This window comes from Atractosteus spatula, chromosome 25, assembly GCF_055471065.1.
Source record: "Atractosteus spatula isolate fAtrSpa1 chromosome 25, fAtrSpa1.hap1, whole genome shotgun sequence".
NCBI lineage: Eukaryota > Metazoa > Chordata > Actinopteri > Semionotiformes > Lepisosteidae > Atractosteus > Atractosteus spatula.
The window spans coordinates 13,587,788-13,608,624 of NC_142730.1; the positions used below are offsets into that span (position 1 = coordinate 13,587,788).

General features: G+C 37.6%; 1 protein-coding gene across 1 annotated transcript; it reads left to right on the plus strand.

The window, feature by feature from the left end:
* Positions 1 to 17,118: 17,118 nt before the first annotated feature.
* Positions 17,119 to 20,112, plus strand: LOC148815474 (type-4 ice-structuring protein-like). Its single transcript, XM_088905555.1, has 4 exons — positions 17,119 to 17,155; positions 18,668 to 18,741; positions 19,326 to 19,485; positions 19,740 to 20,112. Exons 2-4 carry the CDS (start codon positions 18,690 to 18,692, stop codon positions 19,963 to 19,965), a joined length of 438 nt encoding a protein of 145 aa, XP_088761681.1. The 5' UTR covers positions 17,119 to 17,155; positions 18,668 to 18,689; the 3' UTR covers positions 19,966 to 20,112.
* Positions 20,113 to 20,837: the final 725 nt, after the last annotated feature.

The following is a 20,837-nucleotide window of genomic DNA, read 5'->3' on the forward strand; positions in this document are numbered from 1 at the left end:
TTAGTTATATCAGTTACGGTGAGGATATTGTTATTCCACGTAAGAGGGTGAAAATCTATACTAATAATAAACCGTGGGTGATGACAGAGCTTAAGGAACTGAATTGTCTAACATTTTGGTGTGCAATTTAGAGGGGATAACTACTTGAGCCACACATCAGCATTTCTTGGCACACAGACAGCTCGTCTCTCCTTGCTGAGAATGCCGGATACAATGAGCCTCTGTGTCATCCTCTCACAGTTATGTCATAGACTTTAGATAATGTCGGGTCATTACGGGTTTCTCTCTGAATGAGGGCGTTTGTGACAGGTAACTGACTGACGATCATGGTGTAGAATACATCAGCTGGATTGACAATGTTTGACTCCTCTGTAGTTTTCAGTGGCAAGTGCAACAAGCCGTCTGCATTTCCATGTAGTTTCGTCCTTTTGTATTTAATGTCATACTGGTGGGCACTCAGGAAGAGTGACCATCACTGCAGCCATGCCGACATCATCACTGAGACACCTTTCCTGAGGTTGAATATTGAGACCAAGGGCTGATGGTCCGTAACCATGGTGAACCTTTGACTGTATAGGTAGTGATGGAAGTTTTAACACCCCATCCAAGGGTTTCCTGGTCTATTTGTGCATAGTTGTGTTCAGCAGTCTTCAGTGATCTGGAGGCGAAGGCTATTGGCCTTTCTGAGCCATCTGGAAACGTGTGACAGCACAGCACCAATTTCATATAGTGATGCATCACACGCCAGTCTGATGGGAAAGGATAGATTGAAGTGCACAAGCACTAAATCAGAAGTTACAAGTTTCTTCATCTTTTGTAAGGCTTGCTCACAGCTGTTTGTCCACTTCAACTGAGACCCTGTCTGGAACAGTGCATTTAGAGGGTGCAGCACAGAAAAAAGGTTGGGTAGGAATTGTTGGTTGTAATTCACAAGTCCTAGGTATGAATGCAGTTGAGACACATTATGTGACTGTGGTGCCTTAGGTACAGCTTCAATTTTATCTTGTGACTTGTGGAGACCCTCCTTGTCTATCATGTGTCCACAGTAAGAGATCTCCATTTTGAAGAGCTCACACTTGTCTTTATTGGCTCTGAGTCCATACTCACACAGCCAAGCCAGGACCTGCTGTAAGTTATTTACACGTCCTCGTCGTTTTCCCTGTCTCAATTATGTTGTCGAGGTAACACTGTGCTCTGGGAATGCCATGCAGCACTTGGTCCATTGTGCTCTGCCAGAGGGCAGGGGCCGAGGCAATTCTTAAAACAAGACGGTTGTACTGGTAGAGCCCTTTATGTGTGTTAATGGTTAAGAACTTCTTGGAAGTGTCCCCCATTTCTATTTGAAGGTAAGCTTGGGCTAAATCAATTTTTGTGAAGTGTTCTCCACCTGCCAGCAGGGGGCGCTCACCCTACAGTCCATGTGGGTCCTAATGCCCTAGTATAGTGACGGGGACACTATACCGTAAACAGGCACCGTCCTTCGGATGAGATGTAAAACCAAGGTCCTGAATCTCTGTGGTCATTAAAAATCCCAGGGTGTTTCTCGAAAAGAGTAGGGGTGTAACCCCAGTGTCCTGGCCAAAATTTCCCATTGGCCTTTACCAATCATGGCTTCCTAATAATCCCCATCTATGAATTGGCTTCATTACTCTGCTCTCCTCCCCACTGATAGCTGATGTGTGGTGAGCGTTCTGGCATACTATTGCTGCCATCGCATCATCCAGGTGGATGCTGCACATTGGTGGTGGTAGAGGGGAGTCCCCATTACCTGTAAAGCACTTTGAGTGGAGTGTCCAGAAAAGCGCTATATAAGTGTAAGCAATTATTATTATTATTATTATTACTACTTTAAAGTCCCCGCAGATGCGCCCATCTCACTGTACTTTGGCTTTGGCCCACTCACTGTACTCTACTCTAGATAGAATTCCTGACTTCTCCAAATTCTCTAGCTCTGCCTCCACTTTGGGGCGAATTGCATAAGGTACAGGTCGAGCATTATGGAACTTTGGAGTAGTGTCCTCTTTATGTTCAATTTTTGCTTTTATTATCTATATTACTATCCCTTTTTCAAACACTTGTTCGGCATCTGCGAGTCAAACTCTTTCTCGTGTCCTAGTTATTGCCATGTGGGAACACACTCAGTGCTTTTACAGGGTGCCAGTCCAGCGGTATTTTTCTTAGCCACTCGCGTCCGAGTAATGTAGGGCATCCACTGTCCAGTACATACAGGTCAAACTGCTGCTGTTTGTCTTTGTATTTCTCATTCACTGCTATTTTGCCATTTGGAGACACTTCTGGAGTTATCCAAATAATCCTGCAATCTGCCTCGGCAATGCTATGCAGCTCGAGACAAGAGAGAGATCATTGGTTTCTGAACTTGGTTCACTTGTGTTTGATTCATTTTCGGTCACCTGGTGCACATTAGTTGTTTTACACTACCCTTTATGTATTCTGTCTTTGTTGTGTGTTCTTTTTCTCTGATTTACACACTCTCTCGATGTGGTCTTTCTTATGACACTTTCTACACTCTTTGTCCTAAAACCAACAGTCATTTGCATCATGAGACACTTTGCTGCAGCGGTAACATTTCTGCTTTATCCCTGGTTTGACCAACATTTTATTTGTTGCACATTCTATTGCTCGTTGTTGCTGCTTTTTGCTGCTGTCTCTACTGGTTTGACCGACATTTTATTTGTTGCACATTCTAATGCTCGTTGTTGCTGCTTTTTGCTGTGGTCTCTATAGATATTGTGATATTCAGAGCATGCTCTAGTGTTAAATCTTTCTCTGTTAGCACTCTCTTTTGTATACTCTCATTATGCATCTCACTGTCCGTTAATGTTCTAATAATTCTTCGTATTTTCCCACTTATGTGGGGTCTGCCTGTTTGCACTGATTTTTCCACTTTGTATGGTCTGCGGCGTCTCGGCAGGTGGCTTTTGCGAGGCGCATGTTGTCTTTCAGCCGATCCAGCCAGCGCGTAAATGGTCGTGCATGGGGCCGGCGGCTTTCCACATTCAATTTGAGGGTGGTCTTTGCCATTGATGTGTCATTGCTGCGGAGCAAGTGTCCATACCATCGCAGGCACGATTCCCTAATTTTCTCAGTGATTGGGGCGACTTTGAGTGTTTTCTGCACCTCTTCATTCATGACATGGCCTAGTCTTGTCAAGCAGAGGGGCCATCGCAGCATCTTCATTTCCATTGTATGGAGTGCCTGTTCATGTTTCTTTGTTGTTGGCCAGCATTCAGTTCCGTACAGGGCCACTGGTCTGACCACTGAGCAGTAGACTTTGGATTTTAGGCGCAAAGGGATCTTCTTGTCGCACAGTACTCCAGTGATATGCCGCCATTTCATCTAAGCGGCGCTGACTCGCGCCTTGGCGTCTTGGAGGGTAGTGTAGTCTGAGTTGACACATGAGCCTAGGTACTTGAACTGGGTCACTTTGTTCAGTTGGACCCCACCAGCTGCGATTGTGCCATCGGTTTGATCACCGCATTCCAGGTACTCCGTCTTCTTGATGTTCAATTTCATCCCGAATCGTTCAAGGCGCGTCTTCCACTCCTGTACTTGCTGTTCGAGGCCGTGTCACGTTTCACTTGCTATCATAACATTGTCAGCATACAATAGTGTACATGGATGCTTCGTTTGGATATCTTTGGTCACTGTATCCATGCAAAGTATGAAGAGCAGAGGAGACAAGGCTGAGCCTTGGTGGACACCAACATTGATCGGGAAGGTGTCTGATGTTCCAGCTGCGCAACGTACTGAGCTAGTGGCCTTTTGGTACAGGAGCTTTGTCCAGCTGACATAGGCTTCAGGGACATGGTGCTGTCGCAGCGCCAGCCAGATGAGATTGTGCGGTACCCTGTCGAATGCCTTTTCCAGGTCGAGATCGTTTGTGGATGTGGATCGTTTTCCTCTTCTTGTAGTGCCTTTCCATCAGTAGGCTGATCAGTTAATTAGCTCACGATAGCCACTATAAATTCACTATGTGTATTTCAATGAACTCACCTTTTCTCTTTTTGCTAGCAGTTCACGTGTTTCATTTCACTTTCCTCTCCTCTCCTCTATTTCCCCCCCCCTAGTTTTCCTGTTATCCGGAGCCAGGAATTACGTCGGGACATGCAGATCCCACTCTTGTCACCAATTTTGTTGTGTATGTGCTATAATATGAACTACTAAAAGAAATAAAAATAACGGAAGGCCAGGACTGTGTTGCAGGCTGCTCTTCTCATTTACTGGACTGAATGGCACTACTTTCCAGTTCCACATTACATATAACATAGCCGCCAAGGAGCTAACAAGCAAATCTCCATACATTACAGAAATATACTTAAAACTAACTCTGCCTAGTAATAATATGTAAGAGGACATATTTTAATAGTTGTGTTAGTGAGCTCTGTTATAATTTTGGGATCTTGGTGTCTGACCGATCCACCCCGAATGGAAGTTTCTTGCCCAGCCTGAGGTCCATGGCATCCTTGCTTTCACAAAAGTGCTCTATCCAGGAAACACAAGTGGTTGGCCTTATGTTTATAAAATCTAGTCCTATATCTAGTATACTGTATGTAGTACTAATCTAGTACTATCCAGGAAATACCTTTTTTATTGTACTATTGGAAATGGGTATTCCTTAGAAGGAATTTAAATGCTTTAAAATGCTGTAGCTATTTTCTAGGGTCTCAATATTATTGATGCATGGAATATTTAATATTCATTATTAAATATTGTTAAATATTTGTAATACTGATATATAAGTAATCAGTAGTATTGATTGCATGGAATAAACCTATTGCTTGTTACTTTGCATCTTACGCATGCTGATGCAGCTACCCACCTGAACTACTTCAATATTATTGAGACCATATCCTCAATAATACATTTAAGTCCACATTGTTAAATATCAATTGTTAGCACAACTTTATAATACTGAATGCAGAAGACTGTGAGGACACCTGATGTCTTTGACAGACAGTACAATGGCCATAACAAGCCATATCCTTTATATTTTTTCAGCTGAATAGCAATAACTTCAATATTTCTGATCAACTTGATTAAAAGCCAAATTAAATGTGGTTGTGTAATCAATATTTTTATTGTTAAAACAGTTTAATCAGGTCCTCACTTAGTACTTTTAAAAAATATATTCCTTTAACGTGCTCGTTGCTTTATGACTGGAATTGAAAATGATCTGTTCTTTAAGACAAAACCCAAGCAGCAATATCATTTTGTTCCTTTTTTTGTATGTTCAATTGTACCTTTTTTTATTACATTATTAAAGCATTGTACAATTTTAGTAAAACTTCTATTGAAACTTCCATTGATTTAAATTTTAACCTTTTAGTAAAAATGTCCTTACATTTTGATTGCCTCCCCATATTGTTATAAGGCAGAACTTGCCTTCAAAGTTGTCTGCATGTACTGTACAGTAACATTCCACTCTTCTGTATTAAATTATTACCAATTATTTTTTTTCAAATTTCCTTTGTTGTTTCTACAGTGTTTGCAAGTTCACCTCTTGGTGTCATGTACAAGCTCAGCAAGTTAAGCGCAAATGAAACTTTATGTGATGAATTAAAGAACAAAGTTGTTTCAAGTGCTTTGATTCCAGAAGATGCTAGTAGCCTCACAGCCCAAAGCGGCAAAATACACTTTAAAAGCCAGTCCCACTATTACTGAATGTCTTCTGTGTGTGACCTCCTTATATATATATATATTAGATTAATTAGTTGATGAGAGCCTAAATAAATATTATTGTGTAAGAACCCTGTATGTAATTACTTAGATGGTTGTGTGGTGTTTACCTTTACTGTCTCACAGCTCTCTGATCCTGGGTTCAGCTTCACTCTGTGTGCAGTTTCCATGTTCTCCCTAAGATTCTGGATTTTATCTTCTGGTGATGGATAATGACCTAGGAAGCACATTCTACAGGTTTTCTTGAAACAACAACTAAAAAATCATTTGTTCTCACAAGTATTCAATGGTATTAAAACACTATGCAAGCTTATTTCATTGGCCCACAGCAGAGAATCTCAGAAGCGAAGCTCACTAGTTCTGAGGGATTATCTTCTGCTTTTTATTCCATCTTTGTCCTAAATCACTGGTGCATACAGATGCATGAAATTAGTCTGCTTGCTTCTGCACTCAGGCTGGTTGATGGCCCCAGTTTAACTATATTATTTCTGGAAAATTCAATATTCACAACTGTCTGTCTGCAACTTACTTATTGTACACAATGATAGGTACATCTGTCTAGTTCAAGTTTGGTTGTTCCCGATCCTGCTAGACCTCAAACTTCCATGTCCAAACATGCACAAGATTCAGGAAAAAAAAGTACCATTTTGTAACACAGCTGGTAGGCTCAACTAATCCCCAAGACCGCTGAAGGCTTGAATAAAGTCATGCACGGCCAAATTATGCTTGTGAAGTGATGTTAGTAAAGTGTACCAATAAATTAAACTTTTTAGAAATATCGTTGCCAGTTAGATCATCCCTGATTTTGCTAATGTTGTGAGTGCCCACTGCAGGACCCACAGTTTTGTTTATTGGTGTTCCATTTAAATGTAACTTTAACTTTGCGTCATTTATTCTATTGAACAAGCAAACATTACTTTTGCTAATTAACATTACTAATTAATGATTTGCTGTGTTATTTTAATTCAAAAGTATGTAAATTGAAATGGAAATGTATATGCAACCTTGTGGTTTTGTAAGACTAAATGTTTCATTTTTTTATTATTCCAGCCTAATGTTGGGGGTGAATGTAAGAATTTTTACCTTTTCATGATTTGAGAACATTTATCAAGCTGATTATGAGGATTGTATGTAGAGATTTTGTACATATAGATTTTGAAAAACACTCCAAAGAAAAGAGGGTTGATACTGTAAGTGATTCTTAACAACCAGAAGGTGGCAGTCTTCCTTCAAAAAATGTTCTATCTGGGAAATACTCAAAATAAGATTGTCCTTACATTTACTAAATAAAGTGAATGATAGTGTAACTCTCCTTTAATGCAGTAAAGGGGTATTTTGTATAAAGCATTTAGATAGTTCAAAATTCAGCAGTTTTTTTTCTAAGGGCATATTGTGGAAGGGGTATAAATTATTTTTTAAACACATTAATTATACCTGCATTGATTTACTAGTATTAAAATTGTGAATAAAAGGCAATCAATGTATATATATGTATATATAGAACGATAAAAAAAACCCAGCAGAATAAAGCACTCATTAGAGTGTCCTTATTTTCTGTGCAATTACCATTCTTATACTGTAATGAAAGAGACCAGACAAGGGAAAGTAATTGTGTACAAACAGAAACAATCATATGACCACTTATATGCATCCACGGGTTCTATTCTTACATTTTATTACATGTGGTCCTAAATGTAAAGTAATGCTTTTCAGTAACTCTAAACAGTTCAAAGTATTTAATCAGTTTTGTGTGCACTTTGTTTTACACTTTCTTTGACTGCTCTGCTGTTGGACTTTATTCCCCGTCTCTGTAATATTGCACTACAACTTCTAATGGTTGTGACCTGCATATTCATTTTGGAGAGGTGTAGTCAAACAGACATTGTCTCTTTCAAGCACAAACATTTTAAAAAATTGGAAGATTCAGCATTTTAAGTGTCTGAACCAGGAAAGACTCTCCGTCAAATGTCAGATGAGTTCTAAATGTGTGTTTGTGCTACTAGCCAACAGTTTCCCCAGAGGTTTGCCCGGCATGCATTGTGGGGTTGCAAGATGAGATGAGAAAATGGCATCTGTATATACATATATTTTGAATAAAGTTTGTTAAATATAGATGGTTATTAATTTTACAAAAATGGTTATATTGGTCAACTTTAATGAATGTTTAGCTGGGTTCAGTCTACAAAAAGTTCTGGAAATATGAACATAAGACTGAGAGGAAGGCATTTGACCTGTTTTGTAGTTAGTAGTTAACTGACCCAAAGATCTCATCAAGCTGCGTCTTACAGTATGTACAATTCCTAAGCTATTTAATGGCCTCAACAACATGATATCCTTTGGGTAAAGTTCCCTGTGTTCTCAGTTTTAAACACACTTGCATATAGCTTCTGTGTCTTCTGCTACATGTTTCACTTTTTATTCTGATTAAGTCCGTGGGAATGCCTTTGAGGATTCTGTATATTTCCCCTTGTTGTCCTCGCTGTTCAAGGTTGCAATCCATTATGTTATCACTATACAGTAGGACATTCTCTTAAGGCACAGCAAAGGTTTCTCATCTCTAGGATGATTGCAGAGCAGCAATATTTTTGGAAGAACATGCTGACCAAAATGACATACATACTGTACATACTTTTACATAAAGAACAAGTAAAAGGTTTATTCCATGCTGAAAAGGGAAGAAAGAAAACACAACATTTCAGTTGTGGAGCCTTCTTCAGGTGTTAGACGAAGAAGAAACATTAAAGTTATAAAGTTTATTCAATAAACCTATTACTTGTTCCACAGCCTACACATACTGACGCAGCAACTCATCTGAACTGCTTCATACTATTCTAAGCCTTACTATTGCCCTAACATTTTCTTTCCCTCTTTCATTGCTTCTCAATAATGTCTAGAAGATGTAAATATATCAATATAAACATCTAAGTGTTTTCAAGAATTAGCTTATTCTAGCTTAGTGTATGCCATTTTGTACTGTAATTATAACTTGCTGTATGCTTTTACTACCTGTATTCAAAACCCTGCACTTAGAGTAGCTACATTGAACATACTTTACCAAATGGTTCAGGTTAAAGCCTAAAGATTCTTGTGATCCTCTAGAAAGTAGAGCTCTGCATCTCTAGTCTGAGGTAGTTAAATTGTAAAACTAAGACACAGAAAATATGAGACATGGAACTGTCTATTGTGGAGAGAACAGATAAATGTGCCTCAAAGTCTACAATATACAGTATATACAAACAGATCAGTTATTTTGGATCAACAGAATCAGCCAAATAATTAAAACCGAATGCAATATATGGTGCAAACATGAGACTTGTTTAATTTAGTTTTAAAATCAACTAGTAAAGTTGACTGGAAATCAGGCTGTAAAAATTATTGTACATGTTTTCTTAAAGCATTATTTTCTTTGGGTTTTCTGACTCTGAAACAGTTAATTATAAATGCAGTACTGAATGACCTTGTAGCCCTATGTACAAATGTTACCAGAGCAGCATCTAAGGATGGTAACTTGTTATCTAACTCTGATGGCTAAACTCCCACATCTCTGCATTTCAAGACAAATCATGGAGAAATAAGGTCCCATCAGCTCTCTTAGGCTTTATCAGTACAAAGATAACTCCAGAATGCCTGAATAAACAAACACTACTGTTTCAGGGCGTCACAGGGGTGAAAGGTTACCTTTCCACGTTGCTTAGGTTGCATTGCAACTATGGAAGATGAGTTGGTTGGTCAGGCTGAAAAGGCAAAGGTAGAACAGCTGAAACCAGTTGTACCAGTTATTATCTGTTCACTTCAGCACATAAAGTTTCATTTTCCTTTCAGGCTTGAGGTATTATAGAGGTTGGGTATAACACTATATTCTACTCTAATTTGAGCACTTCTGAGTGATACAGGGGAAAGACATGATTTGAGTCTTCCCAGACTTTTAACTTAGAATTCAGAAAAAAAGCTCATAAATGTAACCTGCATTTCTGTGATTTTGTTGATTTAACTTAATTCTATATACTTTTTAGTTCGCTTTCTTTTGTGTCACTGGCTCAGAGGAAGTTTACTGTTGTGTTTATGTCATAGTGATAGTGTCTGTATAACAATGTGTTCAGACAGAATAGCTCAGAACTGTTTGTACAGGATTTGTAATCACTGCAAAAACAACACAGAGCTGAGTGGACATTGTAATGATCAATGTATAATTTCTTGGAATTCAAATGGCTGGAATTCTGGGAGCTGTTTTCCAGTTATTTGAAAGGTTGGTCCATATTTTAGTTATTGTAAGTAATCTGCTTTGTGGTTAATTTGTCATTGTATGCAACAAATGACACTCCTTGCCTATGTATTGTCTGAGCTTCACCTACAGTAAGACTGTAAAAGCTACAAATTCTGTCTTAGAATTTTTTTTAAAAACACATTTCTACAGGTTAGTGTTTCCCACCTTTTAATACTGAATCATTTTTTTTCTTCTACATTCTACCCCAGTGAGCTCCTTCTACCCACGGGTACCTTCAAAAAGGTATAAATCACTTTGAGATATGAAAGGTAAAATAAAATTATTATTATGAACTGAAAAAATATATAAATTAAGGTAATATAAATAGTAAAAGTAAATAAAAGGATTTACTGAAAGATGTTTACCACTAAAAGCTTTCTTTATTTTTCAAGTTTAGTTTGGACTTTCCATCTGAAGTTAAGTTAATTAAGTCTGGTATTCTTCAAGGCTTGATATTGGGTCCCCTACTATTCAGCAATTACATGTTCCCTCTTGGTCAGTTATTAAAATCACATGGACTGAATGATCCTTTCTGTGCTGATGACACTCAAATATATGTCCATTCTAAACCTGACAATGAAGTGGCTGTCTCTGCACTCTCTAATTAAATCTCTGACTCAGTGCCCTATCTGTGGGTGGCACTCTACTTGAAATTCAATCTAAACTGAAAAACTTTGGGGGGGATATTTGATCAGGCTTGACATTTGACCTGCATGTGGCAAATATAGTAAAAACATCTCTCATCTCAAATATCACCTGACTATGTCTTATGTTGTCCCTGGCTGTAGCTAAATAGCTAGTCAACACATTCATCTTCTCTAGAATTGATTACTGCAAAGCCCTACTTGCTCGGGTATCTAAATCCACACTGAACAAACTACAGTATGTTCAGAATTCAGCAGCCAGAATCCTGACCTGGATGTGTGCAAGTGTTCACATTACTCCTGCCCCAGAGTCCTTGCACTGGCTTCCTATCAGATTTTGTGTCATTTTCAAAATCCTCTTGTCCACCTTTAAGGTTTTACATGACTTGGAACTTCAGTAACTTCAGAACCTTCGTTCATCTGACTCTGGTCTCCAGTTTGCCTGCAGAACATGGTGACAAGACGTTCTCTTGCTGTGCCCCAAAGCTCTCGATTTCATTCCCCAAGGATATCAGAGTATCACTTTCAATGGGTGCTCTCAAATCTTCATAAGAAAGACACATTTCATTGTAAACATTTGATTGTAATAGCTTTAATTCTGTTATCCCCTCTTCTTCAAGCTATTTAAATGTGCTAAATAAAACAAAGTTTGTAATATTCTTATTATTTTTGTTCTTGTTGTTCAAGCTTTTGCATTTAGGTTTATTGATGAAGACAAACAGAAATAAGAAAGTACATAATATGTGACCAACAATGAGAAAAGTGTATTTCATTTGTCTGCTGCTACTTTAACTTTTTTAAGTCATTTGTTTACCACATCCAATCCCCAACCTCACCAAATGTTCAACCTCACCCTCAGAAGATTAAACCAAATAATACCACTGATAGTCAACCTTGTTCCTGAAGGGCCATTATGTCTTCTAGTTTCAATTACACTCTCAACGACTATATTTGAATTAATTGTTCACCGAGTTGGTCTGTAATACCACTGTTTCCAGGTCTTTACTTGCTGTTAAATTGCTTATAAACCCCGATAGACTCTGTGGCCCTGAATGACCAGGAGTACATTTAAATTAAAATAAAGGTTTAGCACTGATGCAAACAATGACGCAAAACTTTGATGCAAGTTTGATGATAATGTAAAACCTGTCACCCAGTGCTTTCAGTCAGCTGTATAAAACAAAACCACAAATACAGTATATATTCAACTATTATACTCATACCTGAGAAAACCTGAAGCTAAAGCCTAACTGACTTTTGACCGGTGGTACTCACCCCCCTCCCTATTGGCTAAGTTCATGCTGATTGTTGAACCATCTTACTCTCCTGATTGCTGATCATCTGGATCCCTTGCAGTTTGCTTATAAACAATGTAGAGGGACAAAAGATGCAATTTTGACTTAAGAGTTTAGTAGGTGGTCCTCTGCAACAAAGTCATATTTAAAGTGCATATTTTATTTCTTGATTTTAGTCCAGCATTTACTACTATCCAGATCCACATTCTACTGGAAGGGCTGCTGGGTTTTAATGTTAATGGGAGGCTTATAAATGGATTAAGTATTTTCTAACAGATCACCCACAGCAGGTTCTTATGATCAGTATATTTTTAAATGAAATTGTTTTAAATACTGGATTATTCTATGCTTTGTTACCTTTACTATTTTCCTTCTAAACAAATAAAATGAAAATGCACTTCTGTTTATCTATTAAAGTACACTGATGATATGCTCCTAGTAGGATTGTTTATCTGGGATGATAGACAAGGGGTGGAGAATTACTTTAAACAGATAAGTAAGCTGGAAGGGTGGTGTTAGTCAAGCATGCTTCATATTGATATTGATAAAACCAAAGATTTGGCTACATGTGACAGTAATAAGTTAGAGTTTTAACCTCTCTCCCTTATTAATCAACCTGTGGAGTTTGTTCAGTGTTTCAAATACTTAGGAACAGCAATAGATGAACATTCAAATGTTTCAGAGAATACCAATGGCATTTTTAAGAAGGCGTGTCAGCATACTGTACAGTTTTGATCTGGAAGTCGAAAGGGTTTGGAGTGAGTCAAAACATTTTAGAGAGAGTTTATAGAATGTTATCAGAAAACATCCTTACTTTTGGCATCACATAACTAAGTGTAAGTGGAATTAGCCAGAATTGTTAATATTGTTAATATAAAGGTCAGCTTATCGTTGATGACCCCTCTCACCATCTTCATTCCCATTTTCAACTGCTGCCTTCAGGGAGGTGCTTTAGAATTGCTTATGGCCAAGAAAAATGTATACAAGAAATCTTTTGTTCCCTGTGCAACTGATACATTAAACACAGCTAAATTACAATTTCCTGAAGCTAATGAAGCTATTGGACTAGTGTAATGATAATGTACTGTAATATGGACAGAGAGAAATCTGTTTAGATGTATTGTTGAGTGGCAATAGATATTGTTAGACTATTGAGTGTTATTTCGTTTTTGAACTTCAGTATGTTGATGCCAAAGACAAATGTCCTCCTCTTTAGATGGACAATAAAGGTATATATATATACAGTATTAGCACTTTTCCTTTCAAGTTATTCCAAACTATTTCACAATTAGCTTCAACATTGGTCAAATAACTTTGATGACACAAAGAAACACGGTTAAAGAATAGGAAAACCACAAGTATATAACTCAAATGAATGGTTATATGAGTTTCTATTAATTTTCTATGAAGAAGCTCATAGGAACACCTACTGTTCCAAAGTTCACCCAAACACAATGTAGGCAAATGGGGTATTAACAGCCCAAAGATGCACTGCTGGATAAACTCGTGACAACACCAGCAGACAGTGTCTGTTGAACATTGAATGCAACATAAAAGGTATTGAACCACAGCTGAAATGTCAAAAGTGAGGCAGGCTTAGTGTTAGAGCTTAGCAACCATGAAACCTTTGAAACTCAATGTCTTTTCCAACTTGAAGAGGCAGGCAGTGAGAGTGGAAATCATGTCTTGAGACTTCGTTGCATGAGAATCTAACCTGAGACCCAGGAAGGTCCAGCTTTAGGTGGCTCATCTTTTAATTGTTTACAAAGAAAAACCAGTCAATCTGACTGAATCACAACCACATGTCCACATACTGTAATTTAAAATTCTTATGCACACAAGAGTGAGAAGGCTATATCCTTCCACTTGAAAAACATATGTGGAGAAGGGCCAGACCAAATGAGATCTTGTAAAAGGAAGTTGCTTCAATGAAAATTTCTGGACAATTTCTCATTCCAGTTCTGGCTGAACTGGATGGTATTGGGTATCCAGCAGGTTACCATGCAGGGCCACCATTGAGCGGTGTGATGAGGTTACAAAGGCAGATGTTTTAAAGAAACAATGGAGTCAGTGATATTGAGTGAGCTGGGATGAAGGGGTCTCGCAGCAGGCCACTGCAGCATGTCTCTAGACTCTGACATGGTTGAAAAGGCAGTACAATGGGTGCAGCCAAGATAATTCTGTAAATCCCTAGTTGGTGTGATTGCAGGAACAAGTGATATCACTACCCCAGAAAAGGGGCAGAGCCACAATGGGAGATCTTTGGCCTATCGTGATCCTGACAGGCAGAAAAAGCTTTCTTCAATCTGTTGAAAGAATTGCCACCAGTGTAGAATATTGTCCATTGTTGAGCCTGAGGTGATAGGGGTTTCTGAATGTGACACATTCCTACTGTACCTGATGCTAGCCTAAACCTGCCAAAACTGGTGGTGATGTGAAACTCCTACACACAGCTTGGCAAAAGACTTAGATTCAGTATCTTGTCTGCTACAAGCTGCGCTTGGAATGACCAGCTGCGAACAGATGGAAGAGGGCAACAGGGAAGGATAGCAACACCGAGGTCTGAATAATCCATGGAAGGGGCAAATCTAGCTTTGAAACCATACATTTTGTCAATACAGAACAGAAGACCAGAAGACAACTGAGGAGAGGAACCAAACACTCCTTAGTAAGGAGAAAAAACCTCTAGGGGTCCAAGGTCAACTGGCTGCCCAATCCCTTTGGGCATGCTAACATTATATAATTTTAAAAAATTATAACAATGACAGGTTCAGCCATTTGCATAAAACTGAGAGTCACTAAGATAATCACAATCACAAACAATTAAAACACACACAAATCACTTACTGTACCTGAATCAATAAATCCACATTTATTTTGTGGATTATTATTATTAATAAATCCACAATCCAATATCACTCATATCTCTATTAATCATTGCCAGCATACTGTATGTGGTGTGTGGATATAGATACATACAGTTAGCAGCAAATGTGTTACATGTGTGTTTATGTGTTCGCATGAACAAAATTCCAAACCTAGATTATGTATATTGTGACCAACTCACTTGTATCACAAATGCCTTGATTTGTTGGAGCCCTGGGTTTAATTCTGGAACCTGGGGTGCTATCTGTGTGGAGTTTTTATGTTTCCATGGGAAACTGGATGTTCCAGTTTCCTCTCACGGTCCAAAAACATACAAGTTGATTAATTGGCTTATAGGAAAACTGGCCCTGTTGTGAGTGTGTTTTTGCTTCTCTGCCCTGAATTTTAGAATATAAAATGCCTGGATCAGCAATGAATTCATGAGCCCCTTTCCCAACGATTCCGACTGCTATCACATCACACATGACCCCAGCCTGGCAACGACCCCTTGCCTTTTTGTTTTGACCTGAGTACTGGATGTTGAGCAAGAAATCAGAAAGTTTCACAACCCCTTAAGGCCTACAAAAGTTTAAGCAGTGATACCACTGTAAAAGATTTAATTTGCAGTAAATTAATTACTTCACTTCATTCATGTAGTAAACGTAGCATGCTTTTGGAAAGAAAATTCTGAGAGACAATGATAAATAAAGTTCCTTCTCTTGCAGCCCATCTTCACATTTCAGCCAATATAATATGTAAAAGTCCTTAGATGGTTATGAAACTGTCTATTGTAATCATGTAATGACATCAAAAGTTTGTCAAGAAAGAAAAAACAAACTCTCCACAACTGATGTCAGCTTTCTCTGAGTAAATTCCTTACCTGATAGTTGATGTAATGCATATTGTATGTCAACAATATCTCAATATCACTCATATCTCTTAATAAATCAATATATATCCCATAATATTCCATTCAGAATTATTGTGCCGTTATGTATATTAATCTGTTTTTAGGGTAGGCTTTTTGTATGTCTTAAAGTACACTGTATATCGCTCTGTGAACTTTTATATCCACATAAGACACATAAGTCACTGCTTTGGCAGAGCAATAAAAATATGAGGTAACGGTCAAAGCTCAATAAACATCACCTAACTGATTAGCGTCTTAATATGCACACGCAGTCAAACCTAATCTTTTGTCTTTGTGATTCACTTGATCTCACAGCAGTGTGAGGGGGGTGTGCAGACAGGCCAGCTGTTATCTGTCTTCTTTGTTATGTGAAGCAATGACTGCTAATACCCACTGGTGATGGGGGGCTGATTCAATCAGAATTACATTATTACATGATAACAGGACAACACAACTTTGGACTTCAAATGAAACACAGAATAGAACATTAACTAAAAAAAGACACCACTAGACACACTATTTTATCTAATACATATACATAGAAATTATTCTAATACATATGCTATAAGCTTCCTCTAGAAGGGTTCTATGGTTTTAGAATAGATTAAAGGTCACTTAGCATAGCCATATGGACATAGTGTGGTGAAGGTGTGCAAACAATGACTTCTGAAAACTTCCCTGCATCTGAAAAGAAGTCTGACTCTTTCATAGTAGCTAAGAATCATATTGTGAAAACACATTTTTTTTAATAACTGCTTTTGTGAATTCATCAACAATAGGAATCCTTTGCACAAAACTCTTTGCTAGTTTTACTAAAACCTTCTCCTCTTCTTCCTCCTCTTAATGCCATTAAAATATATTTAGTCTGTAATATTGGATCAAAATTATGTAATAATAAGGTGGTGGATGGAAATAAAGTACTGGCATGTTTAAAACATAGGAATAATAATTAGTCTATATACTGATTATATAAATATTATATTATCTTGTTAAACCACGGTAAATTTGTATTAGGGATGTTTCAAAAACGAAACAAACAAAAAAAATGTATAAATAATATTTCCTTTCAAAGTGGTGATTTTAGGAAAAGAACACAATTTTAGAAAGCAGAATTGTAATTGGAAGGTGGTTGTTTTCTCTTATTAGTTCCAAATATCTGAAACTCTTAATCACAACCATAAATAAACAAGCAATCAATTTTTTCAGTCAGCAGAAGATGACGATGATTGTTGGACTTTGAGAAGATCACACTAGTGGCAGAAAGCACATCAAGGGTCAGCCAACAAAATGTTTGCTCATGCCAATGAATTCTGACAGTTTCAAAGATTGACACAGAGGACCATCCAATCAGAACCTGTGTCCTCATTCCTAACAGCCAATCCGCTATGGTGAAAACTTTCTACTCTTTCTTCAGGGAGTTATAAAAGTCCCCTTAGGAGTCTGCAACTTAACATCAAGTCTGAGAACCTTTGCAGTAAAGGTAAGTCACTTGATTCTTTGACCTGAAAGAGTTCATTAATGTATCTTTAAATGTAGCTATGGTTAGAGCTGAACATTAGAGCTGAGTACTCTTTACATTTCAAGGTGTTCTGAGCACTTTTTTGACATCTGACTTAAAATAGATAAGTGACTCTTTTTCCTAGACTGTGTGCAGAACTGTGATTAGAAAGAAAATGTGAAAATCTGTACATCCATATAAATGAATGCATCATTCTTTTGGATGATTTCTGCTTTTTAGTGAAAATGGTTTCCACCTCTTCTAGCCGGGGAACCAATATATGTGAATTTGATATAAATGATTGTTGCATAATACGCTGTACATGTACAATATATGGAATTAACAGCAATATAGTCTAAATAAAAATTTGAATTTTCAAAACTTTCCAAGAAAAAAGTGTTGGTTGGAAACAATTTTATGGACCAATTCTATTTGACCAAACTCTAAAAGGCAAAAGGTATTTCTGGGAAAAATAGCAAATAAGTATAATGCTCCAGAATACCAGTCTTATATCTTCACTAATATAAATTCATACTTGCCAAGAATACTTCCTATTGACCATTCTGGTGATCAGGTCAATGTAGAAAATGTATTTCGTAGTGTAATAAGAAAGCACACATCAGAAAACACAAAAAAGATGTGGAGTTTGTGATGGTGTGTAAAGACAGGTAAAGTAAAACCCAGTGTAGGTCAAGCTATTTAAAAATAGCAGTAATAGTCTCTTAAATTCCCATTATGTGTGTAATTGGTAATACTAAAATAACAAGGTTGCCAAGTGCCTGCTATTCATTAACTTACACAGGAGATACGTTTGGAGACTCATTGACAAAACAAACTACACTGATAGAGATGCCCCTCTGTTCTGTTCTAAGAATCAGACCTTGAAACTATTGCTTATATCTCTGTCATTGATAGCCAGGAACAAAACAACTGAGGAAATCAATTAAAAAGATAAACTTGGATTTGTTCTGCATAAGAAATCAATTAACTTGAGCTCTTGAATCTTCAAGAACACTAATAATAGGCCAATAGTCAATCATTTCATTTTATGGAATACTTAAAAATGTCATATACATAATTTAAGTGTACAAAACTATGCACTTTATTGCATTAATACTTATAGGACAGAGTAAAAACACCTTGCTTCGTTGAGTCTTAATTGTCATCAATGCTGGTCTTCCTAATGATAGCATATTATAGTTTAAAACTTAATAAACAGGATCTGCCTATGTGTCAGCACTGATACATAACAAAATACAGTTCTTGGAAAAAAATGATATTGTTTTATTTCAAATTCAGCAATAGACCTTTGTATCCTTGGCTTATTATCAGTATCATAGGCTTCCTTGATTAAAATATCTGTTTTTAACTTTCATAATTTTCATCTAGACTGTAAATTGACTATCTGAATCAGTGCTTTTAACTGCTTTGTGGATCTCACTGTTATTGAACAATAGAATATAAAGACTGTATGTATTTTGTTGTGATTGACAGGTGCCCATTCCAATCAGTAGCCATGAAGTTTTTCCTGGTCTCCGCCCTTGCCGTTGTGCTAGCCCTGACACATGGTAAGATCAGCCCTTCCATTTTACAACAAATAGCATTGTGCCAGTAAAGGTCTTTTGGCACCTATTATTTAAAAGCAAAGAAAATCATATTTCCTTATTTTACTACTTCGGTGTCATTGAGGCATTTTCCAGAGTCATATTTTACTATATATAATCAAGGAATGAGTCTGGTCTAAAAGCTATATAATCATGACTGCTCTGCACTGCACTGATGTTCCTTAATTAATAACATTTCTTAAAATACAGTAGTCACATAAGCACATTATGCACAAATAAAATAAAATAAATTAAAGTAGCACTCCACAACACAAAAGTTTTGAAAAAAACATGATATGTAAAGAGAAATTAGTGTAACTATGATATAAGTAGTTATTTAATATTTTGTTTATAGATGGGCATAAAGCCTGTGGAAATTGTATTTTAAGTTATATGCTGGACTCATACAGCATATTTATTTTACAGAACATCAAACCTAATATATATACACTTCCTGCCTTATTCTTTCCCACAAGATTCTCTCACCTAAGAAAGTCCTGTGAAAGTGCAGAAACATGCCTTTATTTCATGTCTATGCTCTCTGACAGGCACTGAGGCTCTGTCTCTGGTGAAACGGGAGGCCCCACCATCCTTGCCAGACTTTGAAAGGCTGACCAAGTACTTCCAGGACCTGTCTGCCACACTTACCAGTGGCACCCAGGACCTGGTGGAGAAACTGAAGGCTCAGGAACTGACAAACAAGGCTCAGTAAGTCGTCCATAATGTAACCACATTGCATACTGCATCTACAGTATCTGGCTGTATCTGGCACAAAACTAATGTTTTCTTTGTTATGATTTTGTGTTAAAGTTCTGTATCTGACACTGACCTCTACTGCAGTTCTTTTCATTTTGGATTTTAATTCTTGTTATTCTAGATTTTAATACTGGCATCATTTTAGAAACAGCAGGATGGTTCTTTTCACCTTTCCAAGATTCTGATTTTCTCCTGTCTCACTTCAGGGCTTACCTGGAGGATAGCAAAGCTCAGCTGCAGCCCCTGGCCGACAACATCCAGGCCCAGCTCAAGCCCCTCGTTGACAACATTGAGGAGCAGCTCCGGCCCCTGACTGACAACCTGCAGTCCCAGCTGAAGCCCCTGGCTGAGAACGCCCAGGTCCAGCTCCTGGAGCTCTGGAAGAAGTTCCTGGACCAGGCTAAAGCCCTGGCTCCAGCACCCCAGCAGTAAAAATCAAGGGCGTACCAGCATGTGGCCCTAGTGTAAAATTCTCTGGGCCCATGCTTTGTGACTGTCTGCTTGCTTTCAAATGTCTGTCCTCCTACCCCTTTACCTGCATTTGTCAAACAATATGCAATAAAATGCTCAAAAGCTGAACATCTCTGTGTGATTTTTTTATTTTCATGATGACAGTCATCATCATAACTATGATCCCCTTGTGGTTTGTTTGACATTTGATTAATGAGGGAAAACTATCTTCATGGGTATCAAATTGCTCTGGCTTAGTGTATTCTACAGTATGCCCAGATGGGTGGATATAAACATAAAAACATAAAGAACTAGTTACAAATGAGAAAAGACCACTTTTTTAACGGGTGTTATAGGGTGTGGCCTATAAAAACATGGCTGCATAGATTGTTCCATACTCCCACAACACTTTGGACTAAATAAAAATTAGAAAACAGAAGCAGTGAACAGAAGTAATGTACTTTGTAAATATTCATTGGAAAGTACAGTGCCTTTAGAAAATACTCACCCTCTGAGCAATTACATATATTGTCATATTATGAACAGAATTTCATTGAATACATTGAAATCAGTTATTTCCCTTGATTCACATGACATACACAACAAATTAAAGGGACAAAAATATTTTTTATTCTGTAACAAAAATATATCAAAAATGAAAATGGAAATACTTTGTAAAAGCACCTTTTTCAGCAATTACAGCTTTAAGTCCCATTTCTCATTTCCATTCAAATAAGTGGCTTTAAAATACTTCCAACATCACAGTATTACGTTTATGTAACATATTGCATTACTGAAGAGTTTGCTGTTGCCACCTAGTGACAACATTTGAAATTCGTAGGCGAATAATGGAG

Bases quoted from the DNA above. Each gene is read 5' to 3' on its own strand.
- LOC148815474 (XM_088905555.1), top strand. From the start codon at position 18,690: ATGAAGTTTTTCCTGGTCTCCGCCCTTGCCGTTGTGCTAGCCCTGACA. The intron at 18,742-19,325 runs GTAAGATCAGCC...GCTCTCTGACAG, and splicing joins TGTGCTAGCCCTGACACATG to GCACTGAGGCTCTGTCTCTG. The intron at 19,486-19,739 runs GTAAGTCGTCCA...GTCTCACTTCAG, and splicing joins GAACTGACAAACAAGGCTCA to GGCTTACCTGGAGGATAGCA.